Source organism: Lithobates pipiens, unplaced genomic scaffold (genome assembly GCF_037356315.1).
Source record: "Lithobates pipiens isolate NorthernLeopardFrog02 unplaced genomic scaffold, aLitPip1_a1.2 Scaffold_8, whole genome shotgun sequence".
Classification (NCBI taxonomy): Eukaryota; Metazoa; Chordata; class Amphibia; order Anura; family Ranidae; genus Lithobates; species Lithobates pipiens.
Window position 1 is genome coordinate 117,939,427 of NW_027507903.1, and position 24,953 is coordinate 117,964,379.

Here is a 24,953-nt window from a genome sequence, read left to right on the forward strand (position 1 = left end):
AGAGCTTATACGACTCAAAGAGGAATTCCAAACACTTAGCAAAAGTCATAAAAAACATCCTACCCCAGAGAGCCTGGCTGAACTTGATAGAGCACGCATTGCACTTAATCTCTCACTCACTACCTCAGCAGAAAAACATCTGCGATGGACAGGTGCTCGCTTCTATTATCAAAAAGATAAAATAGGTGCCAAACTCGCGAGTAAATTGTGTCCTCGAACTCGTACCTTGGTCTTCCCTAAAATCAGACAATCGTCGGGTACCCTTACACAAAATCCGGTAGAAATTTTGAAATCATTTCATGATTTTTATGAAAACCTCTACTCTAAGACAACTCATACACATTCCAAAGCTAGAAATCAGTTTCTCGATCACCTCGATCTACCTCACATACATCAAACTCATAAAGAACTAATGGATGATTCCTTCTCCCCTGCCGAAATACTTGACGTCATAAAAGCCCTTAAATCAGAATCAGCACCGGGCCCCGACGGTTTCTCAGTCAGATATTATAAGACTTTTGGTCCAAAATTAGCTCCCTACATGGCTCGTTTCTTTAATTCTCTCCGGGATGGAGCCCCCCTCCCGAATGATTCTAACACTGCATTTATCTCTGTTATTCCGAAACCTGGTAAAGATACTAGTGAAGTGGGAAATTACAGACCCATTTCGCTGATCAATAATGATCTTAAAATTATGACTAAAATATTAGCCAACAGAATGTCCAGTTTTATATCTAACTATATTCATAAGGATCAGGTGGGCTTCATCCCGGGGAGACAGGGAACGGATCAGGTGAGAAGGGCAATTGACTTAATATCATTATTGAATTCGCACTGGGACGGGGGCCCGGCACAAGAAGGCCTTCTGCTGTCTTTGGACTTGCAGAAGGCATTTGATTCTGTTTCATGGCCATATCTTTTTGAAATTCTCACCAAATGGGGTTTCGGAGCAAATTTTATGAACATTCTAAAATCCCTATATTCAACCCCCTCTGCTCAAGTACGTCTATTAGGCCACCTCTCTCAACCATTAGATATCCATAGAGGTACTAGACAGGGTTGTCCCTTGTCACCGTTAATCTTTATTATAGCTATAGAAACTCTAGCCATCGCCATTAGAGCAGATATAAATATTAAAGGTGTTCGTTGTGGTTTAGAAGAGCATAAATGTGCTCTCTTTGCTGATGATATGCTTATATTTCTGACCTCACCCTTAATTTCCACCCCCAACTTACTTCATCTCCTTCGGGATTTCGGAACTATTTCAGGTCTCCAAGTTAACATTTCCAAGTCAGTTGCTCTCAATATTTCGGTTCCCTCATTAACCATCTCCCGACTTGCGCCCTTCTTTCCCTTTTCCTGGGCTACAGATAGGATTCCCTATTTGGGTATTTCTCTCACCAAAAGCGTCAGTAATTTATACAATGCTAATTACCCACCCGCCTTCAAATCTTTAGAAGCAGATTTAACTAAATGGTCTAAAGAAGGATTGTCTTGGCTGGGCAGGCTCAATGCAGTCAAGATGAACTTATTTCCTAGAATTTTGTACTTATTCAGAGCCCTTCCCATACCTATTAAAAAATCGAATCTCAACAAATTCCAATCAAAAGTGATTGGATTTGTCTGGGGAAAACAGGGACATAGACTGGCGCGTGACATCCTGTTCCGCCGGACAACCCAAGGTGGTTTAGGACTTCCTAACCTCTTTTTATATTATCAAGCAGCACAACTAGCACAATTTTCAGCAATATATACTAAAACCAATTGTCCAGACTGGGTTTCTATTGAGAACCAGGCAGTACCTGACTACACATTAGATCATCTAATATGGAGACCAACAAAGCAAAGACCTGCCATATTATCCCCAACGCTTTCTCAATCCCTAGCACTTTGTGACAGACTATACAAAAACGAACACCTGATTTCCCCACTGAGACCTCTCGTACATTTATTCCATAATCCTGATTTCCCTCCTGGCCTGAACATCCAAGATTTTCATTGGTGGTTGAACAAGGGCCTTTTCAGAATTGGACATTTCATTACACCAAATGGACCCATCTCCATGGGACACTGCTACTCCAAACTAGAGATGCCCGATTCAGAACAATTGAGACTTTCACAGATTAAACGTTTTATACATTCTCTGGAACTTGACAAACCAAATAGTTACAATGTTACGATTTACGAGCAATGGTGCTTAAAACATGGTCATCGCAAAGGAGGTATTTCCCTTATCTACTCGTCCCTGGCAGATAGGAGTGACAAACCGACATATGCTTGTTCTTGGGAAGAAGACTTGGACATCCAACTAGATACGGAATTGTGGTTTCAAGTTTTTAGACGTTCTTCCAAAGGTATTTTAAATATTTCCTTAATCGAAGCTAATGTCAAAATTCTAACGAAATGGTATTATGTTCCTGTGAGACTTTCAAAGATGTACTCAGAGGTTTCACCGCTCTGTTTCAGAGGATGTGGTCTTTTAGGTACAATGTTACATATATGGTGGTCTTGTCCTCGCATACGAAACTTTTGGAATAACTTTATACATCTAGTGAGGAAGGTCACGAAAGCCCCAATCCCACAAGATCCTTCATATATCCTTCTGAACCGCAGGCTACACAATACCCCTAAACATACTCAACAACTAATCTTTTTTATGTGCTTGGGAGCCAAGATCACTTTAGCAAAAGCTTGGAAAACTTCTAGGGTTTCTCTTGTGGCTACCAGGCAAAAAATTTCATGGATTATGATTCAGGAACAAATAGTAGCTAAATTACGGAATACCACTCAACAATTTGAAATGACATGGGATCCGTGGGCCCAACACATCAAAGTACAATTGTTTCCAGGACACCTTCTGTCTTAAATTCTACATGGATGGAGCCAGGACCCTGAATCCTGTACAACTCTCCCTTCCTTACCCTCCCTCTTCTCTCCTGACTACACTTTCTACTTTTCCTTTTTTTTTTTTTTTTTGTTGTTTTTCTTTAAGCAGGATTTCTCATATTTAGTAATTGATCAGATGTTACCTTATTCTACTACATTTTTCCATAGTTAACCTTTGTGGTTCGGACTGGAGTTTACTAGTTCTAAAGAGTTCATTTGGAATTTAATTGGGAATTTTGAAGTCCAACTGTTCACTTCCCTCCGGGGAGCACAATTTCTGGGTGCTGTCCGGGGGTTTAAAGGGACGTAGTTGGGGAGTTCTTCGGCGGGTGTCCCCCGAGCTATCCCACTCCACAGTGTGAGCCCATTGGGGTGGAGTGGTGACCTTGGGGGTCTCCTTAGAAGTTGCCGATATGTTTATAGCTTAAATCTTCTACACCTCACATTTAAATCTAATCAAATTCCTTTCTTTTTTTTTTTTATCTATGTTTCTGTATGTATATTTATATATATATATATATATATATTTTTACATATATATATATTTTTTAATTTTTGTGTCCATTTTTCTTATATACATCTTTATTACAAATTTTCAATGAAGTGGATCTTTACACTCCAAGCCCTTCTTGACATATAATAGCCCCAATTATATCTGTATAAGATACCTTGTATATCTTGACTTTTTTTCTGATTGATGCATCCTGCTTCATTTGAATTCTCTGTTCTTTTTTTATGTTATGTTTTTGCTTTATTTCTATTTTCTGTCTATACATGATGTATTTACCAAAGAATGAAATTCAATAAAAATTATTGAAAGAGAAAATAACTTAATCCTATAAAAAAAATTCCCACTATATTTGTGAAAAGGGCTTCAGGGTGCCCAAGAAAGTCCACCAAGCGCCAGGAACGTCTGCTACAGTTGGTTCAGCTGCGAGATCGGGGCACCACCAGTGCAGAGCTTGCTCAGGAATGCCAGCAAGCAGCGAGTTCACCTGCACAAACAGTGAGACGAAGACTTTTGGAGGATGGCCTGGTGTCAAGGGCAGCAAAGAAGCCAGTTCTCTGCATGAAAAACATCAGTGACAGACTGACATTCTGCAAAAGGTACAGGGATTGGACTGCTGAGGGCTGGGGTAAAGTAATTTTCTCGGATGAATCCCCTTTCCGATTGTTTGGGGCATTCAGAAAAAAACCTTGTCCGGAGAAGAAAAGGTGAGCGCTACCATCAGTCCTGTGTCATTCCAACAATAAAGCTTCCTGGGACCATTCATGTGTGGGGTTGCTTCCCAGCCAAGGGAGTGGGCTCACTCACAATTTTGCCTAAGACCACAGCCATTAAAGAGGAAGTAAACCTTGATGAGTTTACTTCCTCTTTCATTCCCTGCAAAGGCAAAGCATAATAAACTACTATGCATCGCATATTAGTCCATTATGTGTCACTTAACTGACACAGGAGCCAGCGATGTCACCGCTGTCCCCTGTAGTCCGGCGCAGCCATCTTCTCGGTGGGTCTCGCTGCTCCGCTGCTGTCATTCGGCGAAGCCGCGATGACGTCACTCCCGCGCATGCGCACGGGAGCCGACACGCGCGCCATCTTTGTCGTTGACAATGCCACGCTCCGTGCGCCTGCGCGCCGCTGTCTACGGCGCAGCGGTGCCTGTCTTTCGGCAAATATCTCCTTAAACCGTGTAGGTTTAGGAGATATTTCTTCGACCTACAGGCAAGCCTTAATCTAGGCTTACCTGTAGGTCAAAGTGTGTTGTAAGGGTTTACAACCACTTTAAAGAAACATCCTACAAGAGCAAATTCTCCCAACCATCCAAGAACAGTTTGGTGAGGAACGATGCCTTTTCCAGCATGATGCCATAAGGTAAAAGTGATAACCAAGTGGTTTGGAAAACAACACATTGAAATTTTGGGTCCATGGCCAGGAAACTAGCCAGACTTTATTACCATTCAGAAGTTGTAGTCAATCCTCAAGAGGCGGGTGAACAAAAAAAAAACCCACAAATTTCAAGCACTGATTATGCAAGAATGTGGCCCAGAAGTTGATTGACAGCAGGACAGGGCCAATAGCAGAGGTCTTGAAAAAGGAGGAAGGGTCAGTACTGCAAATATTGACTCTTTGCATAACCTTAATGTAATGGTCAATAAAAGCCTTTGACACTGAAATGTTTGTAATTATACTGCAGTATACCATAGTAGCATCTGACAAAAAGATCTAAAAACACTGAAAGCAGTAGACTTTGGGAGAATTAATATTTGTGTCAGTCTAAAAATTTTTGGCCATGGCTGTATATATTATTTTATACACACACACACAACCAGTCAACACTACATTCGCTGACAACTTTACCCCAATGCTATTTTTTCTGCCTTTCCCAATGTACTATTTTCCACTGCTGTTCCTCTCCTCTCTCCACCTCCTGCCAAGGTATCCTTTCACTTGTACCCTGTGCTCCCCTCTGGTCCACAAGCTGTTGTGATTCTGCCTCCACCCCTTCCCAAAAGGCCTCATCACAATGGAGGAAGGAGAAATTAAGGAGGTGGTAAACTGCATCTGATTCAAGACGGGGGTTGCAATGACCTTGATTGTGGGATTGTTTAACTCTTTCACTCGCTCCTCTCTTGTATGGCACATCTAATCTTATCTTTGTATGTTGTATACTGATGCCTTCATCTCCTGTATCCTGCACATTAATCTTCTTCATCTCCAACCTCCCACTGTATGTAAACTGTCCATTAATCACTTCTGTGTATGACATGTATACTAAAGTGGACCTTCACCATCTTTGAACAAGATGCATCGTTTTCCTCTTTCCTCCTCTTTTTACACAATCAGAAAAAAAAATGTCTTTAAACCAAAATATCTTTTCTGCGAGACCTGGCCCCACACATCCAGCTTTCTTGCCTAGGCAAGATTGACGTTCCCCCTCCACTTTTCAAAGCCTACTGGGATGCTCACACTACCCATCCCAGGAAGCAGTCTCCAGCATGCCATGTATGCACTGGACAAACTCAGGCACACTGTGCATGTGCAGCGGTACATTATCAAGGAGCTGGCTGCAAGATATCAGAAGAGACAAGCAGCCCTGTGATGACAGAAGAATAGATGATGGCAGCATGGGACCTGGCCTACAGCCAGTTAAACCAAACAGCGCTTGATTCAATGGCCATGCGAGTATGATTTTTAGAGGACAATCCAGCAATCAATGTATAAGGGGAAGACAACTAAATATAAAGGGTGAATTTCCTCTTTAATGATGTGCTGTATCTAGTCCACCATAACCAAGCTCTTTTAAACACCTCAATACTAGCATGTTCTTCATTTTCAAAAACGGTCAAAACAACCTAAGGTTGTCAACTTTTAAAAAGGAGGTAATTTTATTTGTTTTCGTACTGGCCCTAGCTTGTTTTATAACAAAAGTAAAAGTGGAAAAAAATGTTTTTCAACATTTTTTGTCTATTCCTTATATATAATAAAAAGTATTATAACCTAATGGTTTTTAAATACCACAAAAAGAAAGCCCCATCTGTCACCAAAAAAAAAAGAATTTTCACCTGAATTATACCTGATGTGATGTAAATTTTATCAATAAATTTACTTTTGTTTATGCAGCAATTCCTCTGCTGAGATTTATAAAAAAAAAAAAATGTTGTATATATATATATATATATATATATATATATATATATATATATATATATATATATATATATATATATTTCGGTATACTGTTCTAATGACCAATATGGACACTGAAAACCGAAAAATCACCTGGCAATGAAGTGTTTTATACAGGGTAGTACTTAGGTGGTTAAATACGTGCAACCTACCTACTTGCCAAGTGAGAGGTTTTTGATTATCACACTCTATTATTACCTACCTGTGGTTTCGTAAGTTCTAGTGCAACGTGTTGAACTTCCATGTTCCAGTCTAACTTTGGTGTCTGCAGTTCTATCTCTGCATTAGGATTGATGTAAAGCTTTGCTGATGCAGAAACTGGCTTAAAGACTTAAAATACAGGGGAAAAAAAAAAAAAGAATTTGATCAAAATGAATTGACAATCTACACCAAACAATAATAAAAAAAAAATAATCTACTACTAGAATAAAAATCTATAAAATTGCATGTGTTCCCATTGAAATTACAAATATACTGAAAACATTTTTTTTTTTTTTTTTTTTTGTATAGTGTAGGGCAAGTGTTAGAACGTCTGTCAGGTTTTGTTTTTTTAATGTTTTTTTTTAATGAAGCTAGTGTCTCATAGTTACATAGTTAGTCAGGTTGAAAAAAGACAAGTCCATCCATTTGTTTATTTTTTTCCTTCATTGTCCAGTGACACCCATCACCAGTATAGGAAAAGCTGGGTACAGTGCCTTGAAAAATTATTCATACCCCTTGACATTTTCCACATTTTGTCATGTTACAACCAAAAATGAAAATTTATTTTACTGGGGTTTTAAAGTGGCACATAAATGAAGTGGAAGGAAAATGATAAATAGTAGTCAACATTTTTTACAAATAAATATCTGAAAAGTATGGCGTGCAATTTGTATTCAGTCCCCTTTACTCTGATACCCTTAACTAAAATCTAGTGGAACCAATTGCCTTCAGAAGTCACCTAATTAGTACAGAGTCCACCTGTGTGTAATTTGATCTCAGTATAAATATATATTGCTCTGTGAAGCCCTCAGGGGTTCGTTAGAGAACCTTAGTGAGCAAACAGCATCATTAAGGCCAAGGAACACACCAGGCAGGTCAGGGATAAAGTTGTGGAGAAGTTTAAAGCCAGGTTAGGTTATAAAAAAAACATCCCAAGCTTTAAACATCTCACGGAGCACTGTTCAATGCAGCATCCAAAAATGGAAAAAGGAGTATGGCACAACTGCAAACCTACCAAGACATGGCCATTTAGCTAAACTGACAGGCTGGGCAAGGAGAGCAATCAAAGAGAAGCAACCAAGAGGCCCATGGTAACTCTGCAGGAGCTGTAGAGATCCACAACTCAGGTGAGTGAATTTATTAGTCCTGCACTCCACAAATATGGCCTTTATGGAACAGTAGCAAAAAGAAGAAAGCCATTGTTGACAGAAAGTCATAAGAAGTCCCATTTGCAGTTTGCAAGAAACCATGTGGGAACACCGCAAACATGCGGAAGAAGGTGTTCTGGTCAGATGAGACCAGAATTGAACTTTTGGCCTAAAACAAAACACTATGTGAAAGGAGGTGTATTGGTGTGACAGGTGAGCAGAGGTTACAGAGGTGAGACAAATGTGCAGGAGGGTACATTGGTGGGCCAGATGAGCAGATGGGTTCAGCGGTAGGACAGATGAGAAGGTAGTTCAGTAATGAGACAGAAGAGCCTCGGTATACGACGGTGGAGCAGATGTGTAGGGAGGTACAGTGGTGGGTCAGATGAGAAAATGGGTTAATTGATGGGACAGAAGAGCAAGGGAGTACAGTGGTGGGACAGGAGAGCAAGGGAGTACAGTGGTCAGACAGGAGAGCAAGGGAGTACAGTGGTCAGACAGGAGAGCAAGGGAGTACAGTGGTCAGACAGGAGAGCAAGGGAGTACAGTGGTCAGACAGGAGAGCAAGGGAGTACAGTGGTCAGACAGGAGAGCAAGGGAGTACAGTGGTCAGACAGGAGAGCAAGGGAGTACAGTGGTCAGACAGGAGAGCAAGGGAGTACAGTGGTCAGACAGGAGAGCAAGGGAGTACAGTGGTCAGACAGGAGAGCAAGGGAGTACAGTGGTCAGACAGGAGAGCAATGGAGTACAGTGGTCAGACAGGAGAGCAAGGGAGTACAGTGGTCAGACAGGAGAGCAAGGGAGTACAGTGGTGGGACGGATACATGGGGGGGGGGGGGGGTTTCAGTGGTGGGACAGATGGGGGGGGGGGGGGTTTCAGTGGTGGGACAGATGTGCAGGGTGGCACAAAGGTGGGGGCAGATATGCAGGGTGGCACAGTGTTGAGGCAGATATGCAGGGGCAGATGTGCAGGGGGTTACAGTGGTGAGACAGATGAGCAGGGGGGACAGTGATCAGAGGTGTGGAGTTGCAGAAATTGGGACTAATCTGAGGCCCGAGTGCATGATGTTAATTTCTCACTACTACTCAAGTAGTTTACAGCATTTACTTTATAAAACAAAAAAAAAATCCTTTGTGTGACTGAGTGTGTGAAGTTGACCTTGTTTTGTTATAAAATCGGCACTCAATTTCTCAAAAAATATTTTACGGCACACTGTGCTCAAAAGGTTGCCTACCCCTGCTCTAGCACATAAAATACATTTATTTTTTGGTTGTAAAATGACAAAATGTTGAAAGTTTCGAGGTTGTATGAATACTTTTAAAGGCACTGTATATAACAGATCGAAATTCCTGCTGAACCGGCAAAATTCCAATCTGTGTGTGGTCTTGCCTGTTCAACAGAAGAAAATCATTAAAACGGCTTCTGTCGAACAGGCCTGCTGGAAAACCTTCAATGGCTGCAGCTGCTGATCAGTGTATTCCGACAGCAGAGTCCCCGCTGTCAGAATACAATAGCACAGCGAGAAAGATTCCTGCATCCACCTTGCTTGTGTGGATCCAGGAATCCGTTCATTTTTTTATTCAGCTGGCTAGTTAAGCGAAAAAAAACACAATTAGTGTCTACCAAGCTAAACTTTTAATTTGGGAGCACATACTGCAATAAACCAGAAAGAGATTCTAATCCTTTAAACTACAAAAAATTGGGTTATTGCTGATTGTATCCAGGTGGTTGTAAAGTCAGAAGATTTTTTTATCTGAAGGCATTCTATGCCTCCAGAAAAAGAACCTTCTGTGAGCAGCAGCCGCCCCCGCACCCCCTAATACTTACCTGAGCCCCATCTCTCTCCAGTTATGGCCACGAGTGCCTCGGTCATCCAGGACTTTCCTCCTGATTGACTGACACAGCAGTGGCACCATTGGCTCCCACTGCTGTCAGTCAGTTAGCCAATCTAGGTAAAGGGGGGGCGGGCCAAAATCAGGGCTCAGTGTCTGAACAGACACAGAAAGCTGTGACTCTGCTCAGATGCCCCCATAGCAAGCTGGTTGGGCACTGAACAGGAGGGAAGGGCCAGGAAAGCCAAAAGAGGGACCCAAGAAGAGGAGGATTTGGGCTTCCCTGTGCAAAACCACTGCAACAGAGCAGGTAAGTAAAACATGTTTGTTATTTTCAGAAAAAAAAAAAAAGACTTTACATTCACTTTAAGAATACAACTTTCCTAATTAAGAATACAAATGCCTAACTGTGGAGACATATGTTACCATAGGTTCTACTGAAGGCTCAGAGACGCCCTATAATCAACTTGCAAATAAAAGCACAGAAAAATCAAGCACCTTAAAGTGTTATTAAACCCAGTAATATGAAAATAGTTCATCTGCCCCCCACAGTGTCCACAGTTCATAAATCTTTTTACATTCAAATACTGCCACTATATACCTTTTTGGATGCTCTGTATACCACGGTTACATGATAAGCTGCACATTTTTTCCAGTGCTGAGAGTTCAGGTAGGAGGAGATTTCCACTACAGCCTGTATACACGCCCACATTTGTGATGTCAATATCATGTGACCTGGCTAGCTCCGAGAACAAGTAAATGTAAATGAAAGGCCCAACTGAGCATGCACAGGTCGACTACCCTGCATGTGAGCTGGTCTTCCCCAGATAGACAGTGCAGGAGGGGGAGGATCTGTGCATACAGGATAAAACAGCCATTTTACACAATGCAGGAGATTAACTCCTTAAGTTTCACAGTGAGTATAACAAGCATGCTATGCTGCATATACAGACCGATTTTACTGTTGTGGGTTTAGTAACACTTTAGGTGCTTACTTTCAAATTTTTTTACTTTCCACAAACAATTTTTATTTTTATTGACTTGCAATGTGTTCTTCAACTTGCTAGCAAAGTTGACTGCTTCAGAGTTAATTATCTAGCACAGTCTACTGCTTAGTTTATAGATCTCTCCTTTTCTTGGAGTGTCTAATAACTGCGCTAGTAGTTCCTCTGCTCGTCCTTTCACCTCCCTATATAAACCTTTATGTAGCAGCCTGGGGAGGGGCGAAGGAAAATATTATAGTGTGGAGGTCGGCAACCTATCGATCACAGGGAAGGGGCAGTAAATTGCATCGCTGCTTGGTTGACCCTGTCTTGGCAAGATGGGGATGTCAGTGCTCCTTCTCAACTTGCAGAGTGGCACAGTGAAGCAACATGCTTAAAGGGTACTGCGTTGATCCCGGTTGGCCCTCCGCTCCTTTTCATCCCAGGTGCTGGTATGTGAAATTGTTTAAATGCTTAAATTGTAAGTGATATGATAATAAATTTTATATATTATATATATATATATATATATATATATATATATATATATATATATATATATTAGAGAGATAGATTTTTTTTTTTGTGTGTCTGTTTTGAAAAGTAGTTTAGCCATGTTGAAGTCAAATTGTCTTTTATATGGCTTAAGTTTTATGTAGAATTGTCTGCAATAGCTCTGCTAAGTCAGCATATCCACAATTAAGCTACAAGGCCTTTTGGCCACAGGAGTGTACAGCCAATTACTCTGTAAATATTTCTCATCAATCATTTATCACAATGAAAAATCAATTTTTGTAATATTATAGCTGCTTTCAGCTATTTTCTCCACAATGGAGTTTGCCTCTATGGCTGGGACTAGCTCTGCCTATATGTAGAGAGGTTCCAGGTTAAGGGGGATAGCAGGTATGGTAAGTGATCAAAATGTAAAATATTGCTCAAAAGAGGAGAGTTTCATAAAGTGTTTTATAACCCAAAAAAAGGAATACCTGGCTGATCTTGCCTGGCTATGCCTCCCCCCCCCACCCCCCGAAACTGACCACGGTTTATCATGGCTGCTGAACCCTGACACTGTGGTTAGTTGACGTGCCTCGATCATCTGTAGTTCTCCTCTGTCCTCTCCCCCCCTCCCCTCCACTGTTAAGAGCCTGTCAGCTCTTAGCAGTGCCCCCCCTGCTGAAAAAACTGTAGAAAATATACACAATGCCCTCTGTTAGAAGGCGTCATTAGCTGCAGTGTATGTTCTTTGTAAAAAAAAAAAAAAAAATATGCCATTTACTTCCTGACCCGTGTAAACTGCCCTACAAGCTACTGACCCCTTTTGTACACGTGTCTACATTACCAATGACTCCCTTATGATGGACTCCTGAATCAGACTTGTGCGGGTGACCAATTAATCTACAGACATGAAAAAAATGTACATGGAATTGAAAGGCAAGTGTCTCACTGTGACAGTAAAAGAAAGCAGACGACTTCTCCCAGAGACTCCGACCACAGAATATCTTGCCCACCCCTACGATTAAGCCCATAGGAGGGTGAAACATTTGAGACATGCAACATGGAGGCAAGCTGAAGCTCACTTTGTACACTCTACTATTAGGCCAATTTATAGTGTGTGGCTCCACTTTATTGCATCAAATTTCTCACTGAAGCCATCTTAAGATAGGCCATGTGTATATTGACATTTGCTTTAATATATTTTTCTAATTTTTTGTCATGCTGTTCTTACTTATTAGGGCCTTGCTAGTTACTTTTTTTTTTTTTTTTTTTTTTTTTTTAAAGCGTGCTGCACCCTAGGGATCTGTGTTTTCTATTTTGTTGATTAGGTAGATCTCCACCTCTCAAAAGGTTGCCTACTCCTGCTATATAAAGTGTCACTTAAGCGAGTCTGCTGAGGTTGCTGACATTCCATCAAAGATGGTGGCACCTAGCAACAGTCTCAGGGCTTTTGGATGTCTACACACTGGAGGCTTTTACAGGTAAATAACATACCTAAAACTATTACATGCATATATAACCTTATGATCGTTGAAAAGACTGGTCTGGTGACAGGAGCTCTAAAATGCAAACACAGTTTAAGTCATAAAAACTACCGGTAATAAAACATTTTGATTGTGTGACGGAAGTCACTTTGGGTGGATGGCTTGTGGAAAACCACTTAACTTGGAAAGCTCTGGAAAACTCAGTGTCTGGCTCCCACAGCCCCCCCTATGTGTAAATCACCCTGTGTCCATTAGGGTCACAGGGTGACAGAGAACCCCAGTCTGATCTGTGCTAGTCAGACTCGCTGTACAGCCACACTGAAATATTGTATACATTGTATATTGTCTCATGCTGTTGTGGACTGTTTGCTGAGATCATTTGGGGTGTGGGCCCATTGTTCAGTGTCCCATTGTTTGGTTGTGTCTGTCTGCTTTAGGAGAAATGTATTATCGGATGGATGTTTTGTATTTGTGTTCGTGGACTGGGGGCAGGGTGGAAAGGGGAGGAGCGAATTTCTCCAACAACTCTTCCTGCCGATTGGACAGTTTAACCCGCCTTGAAACTAAGGGGGGGGGGGGGGGGATGTTCACAGAGTGTATACTTGTGTACCGGTGTTTGAATAAACTGATGTTTTTCACCCTACACAGAGTTATGGCTAATGACTGGGTGAGCCATGGGGTCCTGGATAGTGCTGGTTCTTAACAAAGGAAGCATTTACAGCAGACATTGTTCTGTTGAGGACAGGGGTCCATCACAGTGGTTAATTACAGATTATGAGCAAATATTACAATTTGTAAATGCTACTTACTGTACTTATGAGAGTCCATGGGTTTGACGCTGGATTTCAATTCAGCCTGAAAAATAAGCACATCACTTATAGTGTGTTCAACATAAGTTTTATTTACAGTTAGCAAAAAAAGATCACATATTAACCTTAATTTAAAGTAAAACAATGTTTGGCAAACATTTATACAGGTAACAAATACACCGATACACCATATATAAGCAGGTTTCCTGGACCGATGCCAAAAGAGAACAGAATGAGATGCATCACATATATTATGTCACCCAAGAGGGAAATGTATGGCTACCATGCCTTACAGGATATTCATCAAATGTATCTGGTAAAAACACAATGCAATAGTTGCGGAATGTATCTGATGGATACCAAAACAAGAAAAATATTGATAGAATTATAAACACGAGGCTGATCTATAAGTTGAGAATGTTCACATGAAGAAGAGAAGAATTATCAATTGAGAAAAGTAAATTCTTCTTTATTTCATATGCACATGATTCAATGATTGAAGTAAAGCTTTGCATTTTCTGTGTGAAATTTTCAACTCCTTTAGCAAATCAGTTCCAGTGCGTTGCTTTTTCTTATTAGACGCATACATACAATATCCTCTAGACCCAGTAATGTGTTAGTGCCAACAGGAAATTTACTGGTTAAACAAATTTTCCCATATCTGACGCAAGTTCCTACAGAGCAAATAAATACTGGCACCAACACGGAAAACAGACAAGCTTTATAGGAAACAGGAAGACCACACATTACGATTTATTAAGAAACGAACACAGTTATCAAGATCAGCTCACAATTCTGGGTATTCCTGGTAATACTACCGGTAGTAAGACCAAAACATAATTATTGACATTTGAATGAAAAAACTTTTCACATGTAACCTACAGATAAGAGTTCCAGCCTTCAAGCTCAACAATATCATTTATCTCCAATATATATATATATATATATATATATATCATTGCGCTACCAAATAGAAACAATGTATCAAGCAGCCAGCATCAACAATGATACAATTGCATAGAAGAAAAAAAAAAAACAAACAAAAAACAAAACAAAAAAAAAAAAACAAAAAAAAAAAAATGTAGCGCTAAAAGTGAAAAAATCACCTACTTGTGAAAAAAAATTTGCACAGTGGCATAGCATAAGCAAAGTATAATAAAAATAACAAAAATGCAATATGTATAAACAATACAGAGATCCACGTGAAAAATGTGTAAAGATCCCCACAATATATGTGGATAAATGATAAAGAGATCCACGTGAACCGTACCACGTCGATCAAACAAATAATGTGAAAAACAAAAAAAAAAAAATTATCCTATGAAACGCAAGAAAATAATCATCCCCTTAAGCAACAAATAGTTCCTCTTCAGTAAGGAGTGATCCAAATTGACAGGAGTGCCCAACTTCCAGTAAATGTAAAATGGAACACTGAAGGTACCATCATAGCGACACCCTTCCAAAGCTCCTCATGCAGGTAATACAGCGAATTACCCGAAGGTGTGGCCCCAGTTGAAGCAAGTTATTGCGAAACATGTCGGGTACTTAGCTTTCTGGCGAGAATTTCCACGCATCCAGACGACAGCTTCGTTATGGTACCCTTCAGTGTTCCATTTTACATTTACTGGAAGTTGGGCACTCCTGTCAATTTGGATCACTCCTTACTGAAGAGGAACTATTTGTTGCTTAAGGGGACGATTATTTTCTTACGTATCATAGGATAATTTTTTGTTTTTCACATTGTTTGGTCTACGTGGTACGGTTCACGTGGATCTCTTTATCATTTATCCACATATATTGTGGGGATCTTTACACATTGTTCACGTGGATATCATTTATCTGTCTATGCTGTTTAACCCCTTCAGAGCCGCGCTATAGCCGAATGACCGCTACAGCGCAGACCTACTTTGCCGGGAGGTAGTCAATAGATGGCCTCTCCTTTGCATGCTCCCCGCGCGCACTGATTGCTGGCATAAGTGCCAGCAATCAGTGCCAACTATCAATGCCCACCAGTAGTGCCAGTGTCACCTGTCAGTGCTGATCAGTGCCCATTATTGCCACCCATCAGTGCTGCCCACTGCCACCCAGTGCTCACCAATGCAGCCTATCAGTGCAGCCTCATCAGCGTACAGCAATGAAGGAGGAAAAAGTACCTGTTTGCATAATTTATTAACCAAAAAAAAAAAAATCAAAATACAGTTTTAAGAATTTCGGTCTTTATTTTTTTAACAAAAAATAAAAAACCCAAGAGGTGATCAAATACCACCAAAAGAAAGCTCTGTTTGAGGAAAAAAATATAAAAATTTAATTTGGGTACATTGGCCCTCTGATTCCTCTTGTATCAAATTGTAATGTAACTAATGTCTGCCCTCATATTGTAAAGCGCTGTGCAAATTGTTGGCGCTATATAAAACCTGTATAATAATATAATAATTGTTGTACGACCACACAATTTTCTTTCAAAGAGTGACAGCGCTAAAAGCTGATAATTGGTCTGGGCAGGAGGGGGTTTTTGATGCCCAGTAAGAAAGTGGTTAACAGCAGCTACGCAGCATTAGTACTTTTGTATCCAAAATACTTCCTTCTCAAAGTAACAATGAATAGATTCTGACTGCCAAATATTATAACACAGGAGCAATCCCCCTCTCTCCGTGTTTGAATCACTTAACATGGTCCAGACTGAATCAGAGTCCAATACATACAGGGACAGACAATTAAAAAAGGTAAAACAGACATGAACTACATTTTAAATCCAATTCTGGGGCCGTCACATCTGCTTCAGTCTAATTTTTTTTTTTTTATTTAATTTATAGAAAAGAAGCACTAAGCACCTCATTTGCCCTAATTTAGAGTTCCCAATAGCACTTTGATGCAAATGGCGAGGGTTTTTTTTGTTTTGTTTTTTAAAGAGGCATAAAAGGTTTCATCTCACTTTAAGATACAAGTAACTTGGGGTTGAGAACATCATTAGCACAATTTACTTTTTCACAGGTTTGCAATGATTTAAAATACAAATTACATGTTTAGATTAGATTTAGATTTTTTTCAAAGGGAACACTTTAACTACTTCAATAGAGGGCACTTTACCCCCTTCCTGCCAAGGACAATTTTCAACATTCAGTGTTGTCACACTTTGAATGACTAATGATCAGTCATACAACACTGTACCCAAACTAAATTTTTATAATTTTCTTCCCACAAATAGAGCTTTCTTTTTGTGGTATTTGATCACCTCTGGGGGGGTTATTTTTTGCTAAACTAAAAAATGCTTTTTTTTTTTTAATTTCAAAGTTATTCTTCATTTTGGTTATAACATTTTGTTTTCTCCCTCACTGACGGGCACTGATGAGGCTGCACTAATGGGCACTGATGGGGTGTCGCTGATAAGGTGACACAGATGAGGAGGCACCAATATGTAAAATTGCTGGGCACCGATGAGCTGCAATGATGGGCACTAATAGATGGCACTGATGAGGAGGCACTGACAGGCATTAATTGGCATTTGTAAATGGCATTGATAGACGTTACTGATGGGCACTGATTGGCATTTTGATGAGCATTTATTGACGATTTGGGTGCTGATTATCAGTGCACCCAAGGGTTGCCACATCATCCCTTTAATCCAGGACACACATTAAGTACACAGGTTCTGTGGCTGATTAAGGTGGTAATTACTCACTTGGTACCTTATCTGCATTAAATCAGCCTCAGAACTCATGTAATATGTGTAAGTAATATGGTGCAACACCAAGTTTACATACCCTGGCAGACATTAGGATTTCTTGGCCATTTTTCAGAGCATACGAATGATAACACAAAAACATTTTTCACTCATGGTTAGTGTTTAGCTGAAGCCATTTATTATCAATCAACTGTGTTTACTCTTTTTAAATCATAAATGGCAACAGAAACTACCCAAATGACCCTGATCAAAAAAGTTTACAGACCCTGGTGATTTTGGCCTGATAACATGCACAGAAGTTGACACAAAGGGGTTTGAAAGGCTATTAACCTCCCTGGCGGTATTCCCAAGTGTGGCTCGGGGTGGAATTTCAGAACCAAAAGCAGTAACTCCAAGCCAGACTAGGGATTGCATTACAGGATCCAGGAAGAGCATACTTACCTTGTCCCCTGGATCCTACAATGTCCTCCCCGCAGTGTGAGCGGCTCGTCCTCGGCTCGATTCATCACAGAGCCAAGCTCAGTTCCCTGCGAGCTTTGCGACGCATGGGGATGGAGAAAGGCTCCAAATTCAAAATGTGAAACACACACATTACATACAGTATACTGTAATCTTACAGATTACATTACTGTATGTAATAATTTCACATCCCTTTTGTCCCTAGTGGTTTGTCCAATCCCCTGCATGCAGTTTTATATTATAAAAACTGTTCTGCCTGGAAACTGGAGATTGTCCATAGCAACCAAAACCGTCCCTTAAAATCAAAAGTGGTTTTAGACCAGCTAGAAAAACAGCGATAATAAATTAGAATCACTCGCAGAATTGAGCGATACTGATTTGTGGGAAGATCAGTTGTCAAATAATGAAAAGTAATGACAGTGACAATTCTGCGACTGAGCAAATTTCAGTGTTTTTGATTTCATTACATTATTGACTATTTTTTATTATTGTTATATTTGGTATAATTATTTATAGTCATTTATTACATTATAATTTATGATTTAGTTTTTCAAACTTTATCATAACCGGGATGTCTACTAGACTCTGTTTTAGACAGATTTAAGTGAGTTATCCCTAAGAACTACAAGTATACAATATAAAATGCCAAATTTCCATGCAAAATAATGGTACCCCTTTCAGCACCAAAAGTCTGAAATAATGATACCGACAGGGAGGTTAAATGTAACCATCCACACCTGTGATCTGTTTGCTTGTAATTGGTGTGTGTGTGTGTGTGTGTATAAAAGGTCAGTGTGTTTCTGGACTCCTGACAGACCCTTGCATCTTTCATCCATTTCTGCACTGATGTTTCTGGATTCTGAGTCATGGGGAAAGCAAAAGAATTGTCAAAGGAGCTGCGGGAAAAGGTAGTTGAACTGCATAAAACAGAAAAGGCACATAAAAAGATACCCAAGGAATTGAGAATGGCAATCAGCAGTGTTCAATCCCTAATCAAGAAGTGGAAAATGAGGGGTTCTGTTGAAACCAAACCACGGTCAGGTAGACCAACTAACATTTCAGGCACAACTGCCAGGAAAATTGTTCGAGATGCAAAGAAAAACCCACAAATAACTTCAGGTGAAATTCAGGACTCTGAAAATATGTGGTGTGGCTGTTTAAAGATGCACAATAAGGAGGCACTTGAAGAAAAGATAGGCTGCCCCATAGGGTTGTCCCGGTACCACATTTTTAAGACAGTACAAGTAACGATACTTTTTTCCCCCCAAATACTCGCCAATAACGATTACCAATTCTTTTTTTTATTTTTTAACGCCGTGACAGTTTGACTGATGGGCACCGATAGAGGACACTGATAGCCAGTACTTATGGGCACTGATAGGTGGCACCGACAGGTGGCTGGCAGTGATAGCTGGCACTGACTGATGTGCACTGATATGTGGCACTTACAGGCAATGATAGATGGAACTGACAGGCAACACTTATGGGCAGGTACTGAAATGTAGCACTGATTGGTAAATGCAGAATTACATGGATGAGAGGAAAGGAAGGATTTTGCAATGCTATATGGCCATATAGCATTGCAAAATCATTCCTTGGCTTTCATTATTGATGTCATTTAACATAATATCTAGTAAGTATGCTGCAACGCCCATATTGGTACACCTTGCACTCGGCTGCAGTGGTCATCTTGTTACACCCAGCCTGGACTATATGGGCTGGGTGTAACAAGATGTCTGCTGCTGGCTTACTGCAGCCAAGTGCAGGGTGCACCAAGATGGGCGTCGTGATGTTTACCCTCCGATGGAGAGACAGAACTTCCTGTACCAAATGTGATGGCTCCGGTCACCGTTTTGGACAGAATATGCAACTGTGCCCTGCATCCCTACCCCAGCCAGCTTACCCCTAAGTTCCACCACTGTCAGACCGATCTCTGCTCCCCCCTCTCTGCCTGCCAACTTCCGTTTGCAGGTATCAAATTAGGTATCAAATTCGGGACGCCACTCCGCCTGAGAATACCATATCACATACCTCATAGCTCAAAGCGCAGCGTGTTGATCCCGAATATCAGCTGACTCTGGTTGTTTATTAACAATCAGTCAGTTGTACTTACCTGCCTATATATAACCCATTCCTCTAGCTTGGACAATTATTTCGATTGCGTTATGCTAGGGATTCACTCTCAAACAGGCAAACAGTCCAGAAGTATGTTACTAGCACCATCCAATACTCTTGGGAGTATAGACCGGTCTGTCTTCTTACTAGATACCAATTGATCTACGTACTCCTTTTTTACTACCATGGTTCGCTATATCTATCTAACTTTTTAGATACTGCTATATACTTTGGTACATTTGTACATATAGTGCTAAGCATTGCACCCACACTGCCTTGGCATTTGTTTTTTGTTTAAATTTAGAGACACATACATCAATCAACTGTGGTATATACTTAATTGTGGTCGGTCAGTTGTGGTTGGTTTTTACCTCCCCGGGGCTGGGTGTTCTTGCAGTGGACTTCATTGCCCTGTCTCCTATGCCGTGCCGCTGTGGCTGATTTAATTGCCCCCAATTACCATCTTGGAGCGGTCTTTGGCCGTCTGCGGGCCCAGGAGGAGTACAGATAAAATTCCATCTCCCTATGTGTCTAGCATCAGTTGACCTGCCTGTGTAAATACGATAATCCATTGTCCTATTGTTATGAACTATGTTTTAGCATGTTGACCGATGTTGAAAGTGTAAATTCCAATGATATATTTTGACTTCTATTGTGATCTTTAAATACCAACTACTATCATATTTATATTATAGAAAAAAAAACAACACAACACGATTGTTTTAAGTGACACTAAGCCTCTGAGGAAGGACATCATCGTCCGAAACATGTCAGGCATAATTTACAGCATGCACTCCTGCTAGCCTAAACCTCTGTATAGGGTAGCCTCATCAGCCTAGTTGTATGCCTATTTATGTATACTGAGTATAACATTGATATTAACATTAAAATTTTTATATGTTAAAAAATATTTTTTGATACTGTAATTATATATTGTGAATACCTAATAGATACCTTTTTATTCTACACTTGGTCTGCCATTCAAAATCCTGAGGGGTTATACTGTGCCACTAGGTTTTCATTTGTTTGACGGACCACATGTTTTTGCATACACTGCCAATCCTTGCTGCTGCATCTTTTGAAGGATGACTTCATTAAAATTCAGTTAAACTTTTTTCTTTAATGGTCCTGGATGCCTGATCGCTCCGTCTGTTTTTGCTTTATTCACCCGCCGGATCAAGCGTAGCGCGGCTGACCTGGCAGCATTGCAGGAGGGACCTACGATATTGGATCATTCCTGATAGGAGGACATGGGATCCGTCATCTTTACAACAGGGGAGCCATACTAGCTGGATAAAATCGTCACCCATGTGGGATATGCCCTTAATGTTGGCTATCTGGTAAGCCTACATCTATTAAAGGTGGTTGATACACATTACTGCACATTATATGCAGAGTCGTCACTGGGTGTCTATTAATATTCCTGTACTGGGTGAACTTCAATGAGTGGACTTTTTTTTCTATATTTGTGCAATATGAAATTTACTATGTAGACTTTTTTGGGAATATATGCATTACGGTGTATCGGGGGGGGGGGGGGAGGGATACACTATCTTGTATAATTCATATGTGTGGGTTGTTCACTATCTGTTTACACATATGTTTCATTTGTAAGTATTTCACACAGTGCAGCTCCATATGTTTTTATTGTTTTCCGTGGTGATCTACCTGTCAATCCAAGGCAGCAGACAGGTAGATCGAGTCTCAACTAACATATGCAGAGTAGCATTGGAAGTAGATGTAAGAAGTCTTCTCTCTTTGTGTTGCTCCATGCCGGCCTCTCCTCTCGTCCACCTCAACAGGTTGTGACATCCCACGCTACTCTGCATTTGAAAGAAGTTGCTACTACAGTGTACCGGAGTACCCCATGCCCTGATGTGAGCTTGTGATGTGCCCCATGCCGTGTCCCCCATGCCCGGCTGTGAGCCTGTGATGAGCCCTGCCCTGTCACCAATGCCCTACTGTGAGCCTGTGATGTGCCCTCCCATGTGCCCAATGCCCTGCTGTGTCCTCGTGCCCTGCTGTGAGCACTAATGTACCCTGTGTACCCCTAAATATGCACTGTGTTCCGCTGTGAGACCCGTAATGTGCCGTGTCCTCCTGTGTGCAACGTGAAGTTTCCCATTTTCTGCTGTGAGCCCCATGATGTGCCCTGTGTCCCTGCTGTCTGATCCTTAATGTGCCCCATACCCTGCTGTGTTGCCCCTTAATGTGCGCCATGCTCTGCTTTGAGTCCTGTTATGTATCCTGTGCCCTGCTGTGTGTCCCTTGATGTGCCCAATGCCCTGCTATGGAGTGCCGTAATGTTCTGCTGTGTGCCCTTCAATGTGCCCCATGTAATGTCGCCTCTGTATTGTGTGCTCCTGACCTCCTGTGCTCTGCCCGGCTGCCCCCTGTATACTGCTTATCTCCGGTTAAACCCAGAATTTAGCATCGATGCAGAAAAAAAGAAAAGAAAAAAGAAAAAAAAAGTACACGTTTCACATAAAATAGGTAAGATTTAATTTTTTTCTTCTTTTATTTAATGCGATTTCTTAAAATAATTGTGGATATATCACAGCTCGCTGATCACACTGATGTTCCGTGAGCTGTAGATCTGAACATTATTTCAGGGGTTCCCCTGAAAGGTAAAAAGGATGAAACATACTGCTGTATTCTAGCACTAACTTTATATACTAGTCTGACTATGGTTAGAAGCTGAGGAGTTTGGATTTCACTGTACTTGGGCCCTTAGTTCAAATCAAAAGGTAATGTATGCATGAAACGACAGACGGACATGTCCAAACGGAGATAAAAAAAAAAAATTGTCTTCAGATTTAAGGATTTACCAGGATTTAATCTTCCTCACTAGGCAGATGACCACTTGCTTTTATAGAAACTGAACTAAAGTACATGTAGATCTATAATGCCAAGTTTCTAAGATACATACGAAAACAGGTGAATTTTATTGCAGGTTGATAAGGGTGGCCTGACATTATATCATACAGGAGTCATTATGCTGCCAGAAGGCAGACAGATATTACAATGAGTTGCACAGCAATATGGCAAATTGCGCTCAGGAGGAATAACACAGTTGCATTTTTAGGGTCAGCCCAACATTACAATCTTCTGGAAATAAGATGCAGGTCCAGATGGCTTCAAATAAGCTCCTATGAAGCAAATGAGCAATTTTTTTTACTACGCGTCCCAAAGATATTTCAGAATTGTACATAACTAGTGAAGGTTCAGTACGGGAACTTCAGTGTCTGCATCCTCATTTAACGAAAAGGCAGCACGAGGAACCAATGATTAGCAATTGCTTATTAAGTTTGAATCCCTCCAATGACACTTTCTACATGGAGTTTAAACATTACCTTTTCACTTAGATTTCCTAGCACAGTCCAAAACATACTGATAGGTTGTTTTCCAACAAAGTTGGCACTGGTATGTGCATTAAGGATCTCTACTTACACGAACTGTGAGCTTATTTGGGAAGAAGCAACTGATGTAAAATTGTCTGAAATACTTGTAAAAGACTATGAAATATTTTGTCACGACATAAATATGAGAAATATATAACAAACAAAATCCAGCTGGACAAGAGAAACATTCATCTGTTGAACTTACAGAAATGTGTTCATTTTCACTTTATGATAGACAACTAAGGCATAAGCGACAGACAGACAAGTTCTTACTTTTATTTTATAATGGAGCAGAAAGGCCTAACATAAGTCTGCATTGTAATTTTAAAAAGTATTTACAAAACACAGGTGAGTTCTTCCCAAATGTTAAAGAAAAAGAAAGTGGTACTGCACTAAGGATTATATAAATGGCTGAAAAAGGTATTTTATGTATACTAGGGGGTTGTAGCTGCCTCTACAATTTACTCCTATCCGTGGGTAGAATAAAGTATGAAAAAAGAGAAGAGAGTAGAAATGGCGCTGCCCCCTAGTGGATTGAAGAAAAGAGTGTACTAACCAAATCTATCAAAATAGAACGTCCTTAAATTAGATTAAAACACAAAAAATTATTAAAAAGATTTTTTTCCGGTACTTTAAACCAAAGTGCTGTGTTAGACCCTCTGTCAGGTGATAATGAATTGTGTTATGTGTGACCCTTTAAAAATATAAATAAACCTCCTTACTTCTCCTAAACAATGCCTTTTGTGTTTATTCAGAAGTGTACCATGTGTGAAAAATGTGTTATTTGTGTTAGATCCTCTGTGCTGGGTTATTAAATAGCCGAACCAAAAAAAATATATATTTAAATATTTAAATGAATCAAACAGGGTGTGTGTGTGTGTGTGTGTGTGTATATATATATATATATATATATTTAGGAACCCTACTTAAAAAACCGCCTCTGGTGAAAGAGACCTGTTTACTTGAGTGTGATTAAATCGTTTTAGAAATGTGATTAAATGATAAATCCAATAGTAAAAATAAACATAAAAATAGCCTTAATATTGTTGCCCGACCCAAGTCTACTATCTTGGGACGTCCCCAAGCAGTGCCAAACAAGGGGTGGGAAAAACAGCATAAAAACTTCATCCACCATGGCAAGTGGGAACTAGTGAAACTAAACCCCAAAAAAACAGCAGTGTGTGGAAAAACACCACTATATAACCAGATATCCTCAACAGGAGTGACCCCCAAGACCGCAACATTGCGGAAGCAATGCAACAGTGCATTAACCAAAATAGTACTACGTTTTTATCGAAAAACCACGAAAAAATTTAATTGCAACTACACGGTCGCCTGCAAAACTTTGCGGCCAAAACAGGCATCAGCCGATGCACTGACGTCTACCTTGTAGAACTTGGTAAACGTGTGGACAGACGACCAGGTCGCCGCCTTACACACCTGAGTGACAGATGCTTGGTCTCGGAAGGCCCAAGACGTTCCGATTGCTTTGTAGAGTGGGCCGTGACTGGAAAGGGGGGCACCTGCCCCTTCAAGGTGTAGGCTTGGACTACAATCTGTCTGATCTACCTGGAAATGGTGGCCGACGAGACCGACAGGGCATATGGGACCTCGCAAGATGTTTAACTTGTCAACCAATATATATATATTTAAAAAACAAAAAATTGCAGGTACCGGAGAGCCCAGCAGGGAACGGTTGGACCCTGGATATGTAAAATTTTAATATCTTGCGTAAGGATGCATAGGAGTATTGTAAAAATCACCAAAAG

At 40.5% G+C, this 24,953-nt stretch overlaps 1 protein-coding gene across 5 annotated transcripts in view; it reads right to left on the minus strand.

The window, feature by feature from the left end:
• Nucleotides 1-24,953, minus strand: part of VPS13C (vacuolar protein sorting 13 homolog C) — a 626,331-nt gene that overhangs the window by 508,012 nt on the left and 93,366 nt on the right. For all 5 annotated transcript variants that reach the window (XM_077473219.1, XM_077473221.1, XM_077473220.1 and 2 more), the window contains 2 exons: nucleotides 13,528-13,573; nucleotides 6,777-6,904 (listed from right to left, as the gene is read on the minus strand). In XM_077473219.1, the coding sequence (XP_077329345.1) occupies nucleotides 6,777-6,904; nucleotides 13,528-13,573 (174 nt within the window). The remainder of the gene's footprint in view (nucleotides 1-6,776; nucleotides 6,905-13,527; nucleotides 13,574-24,953) is intronic.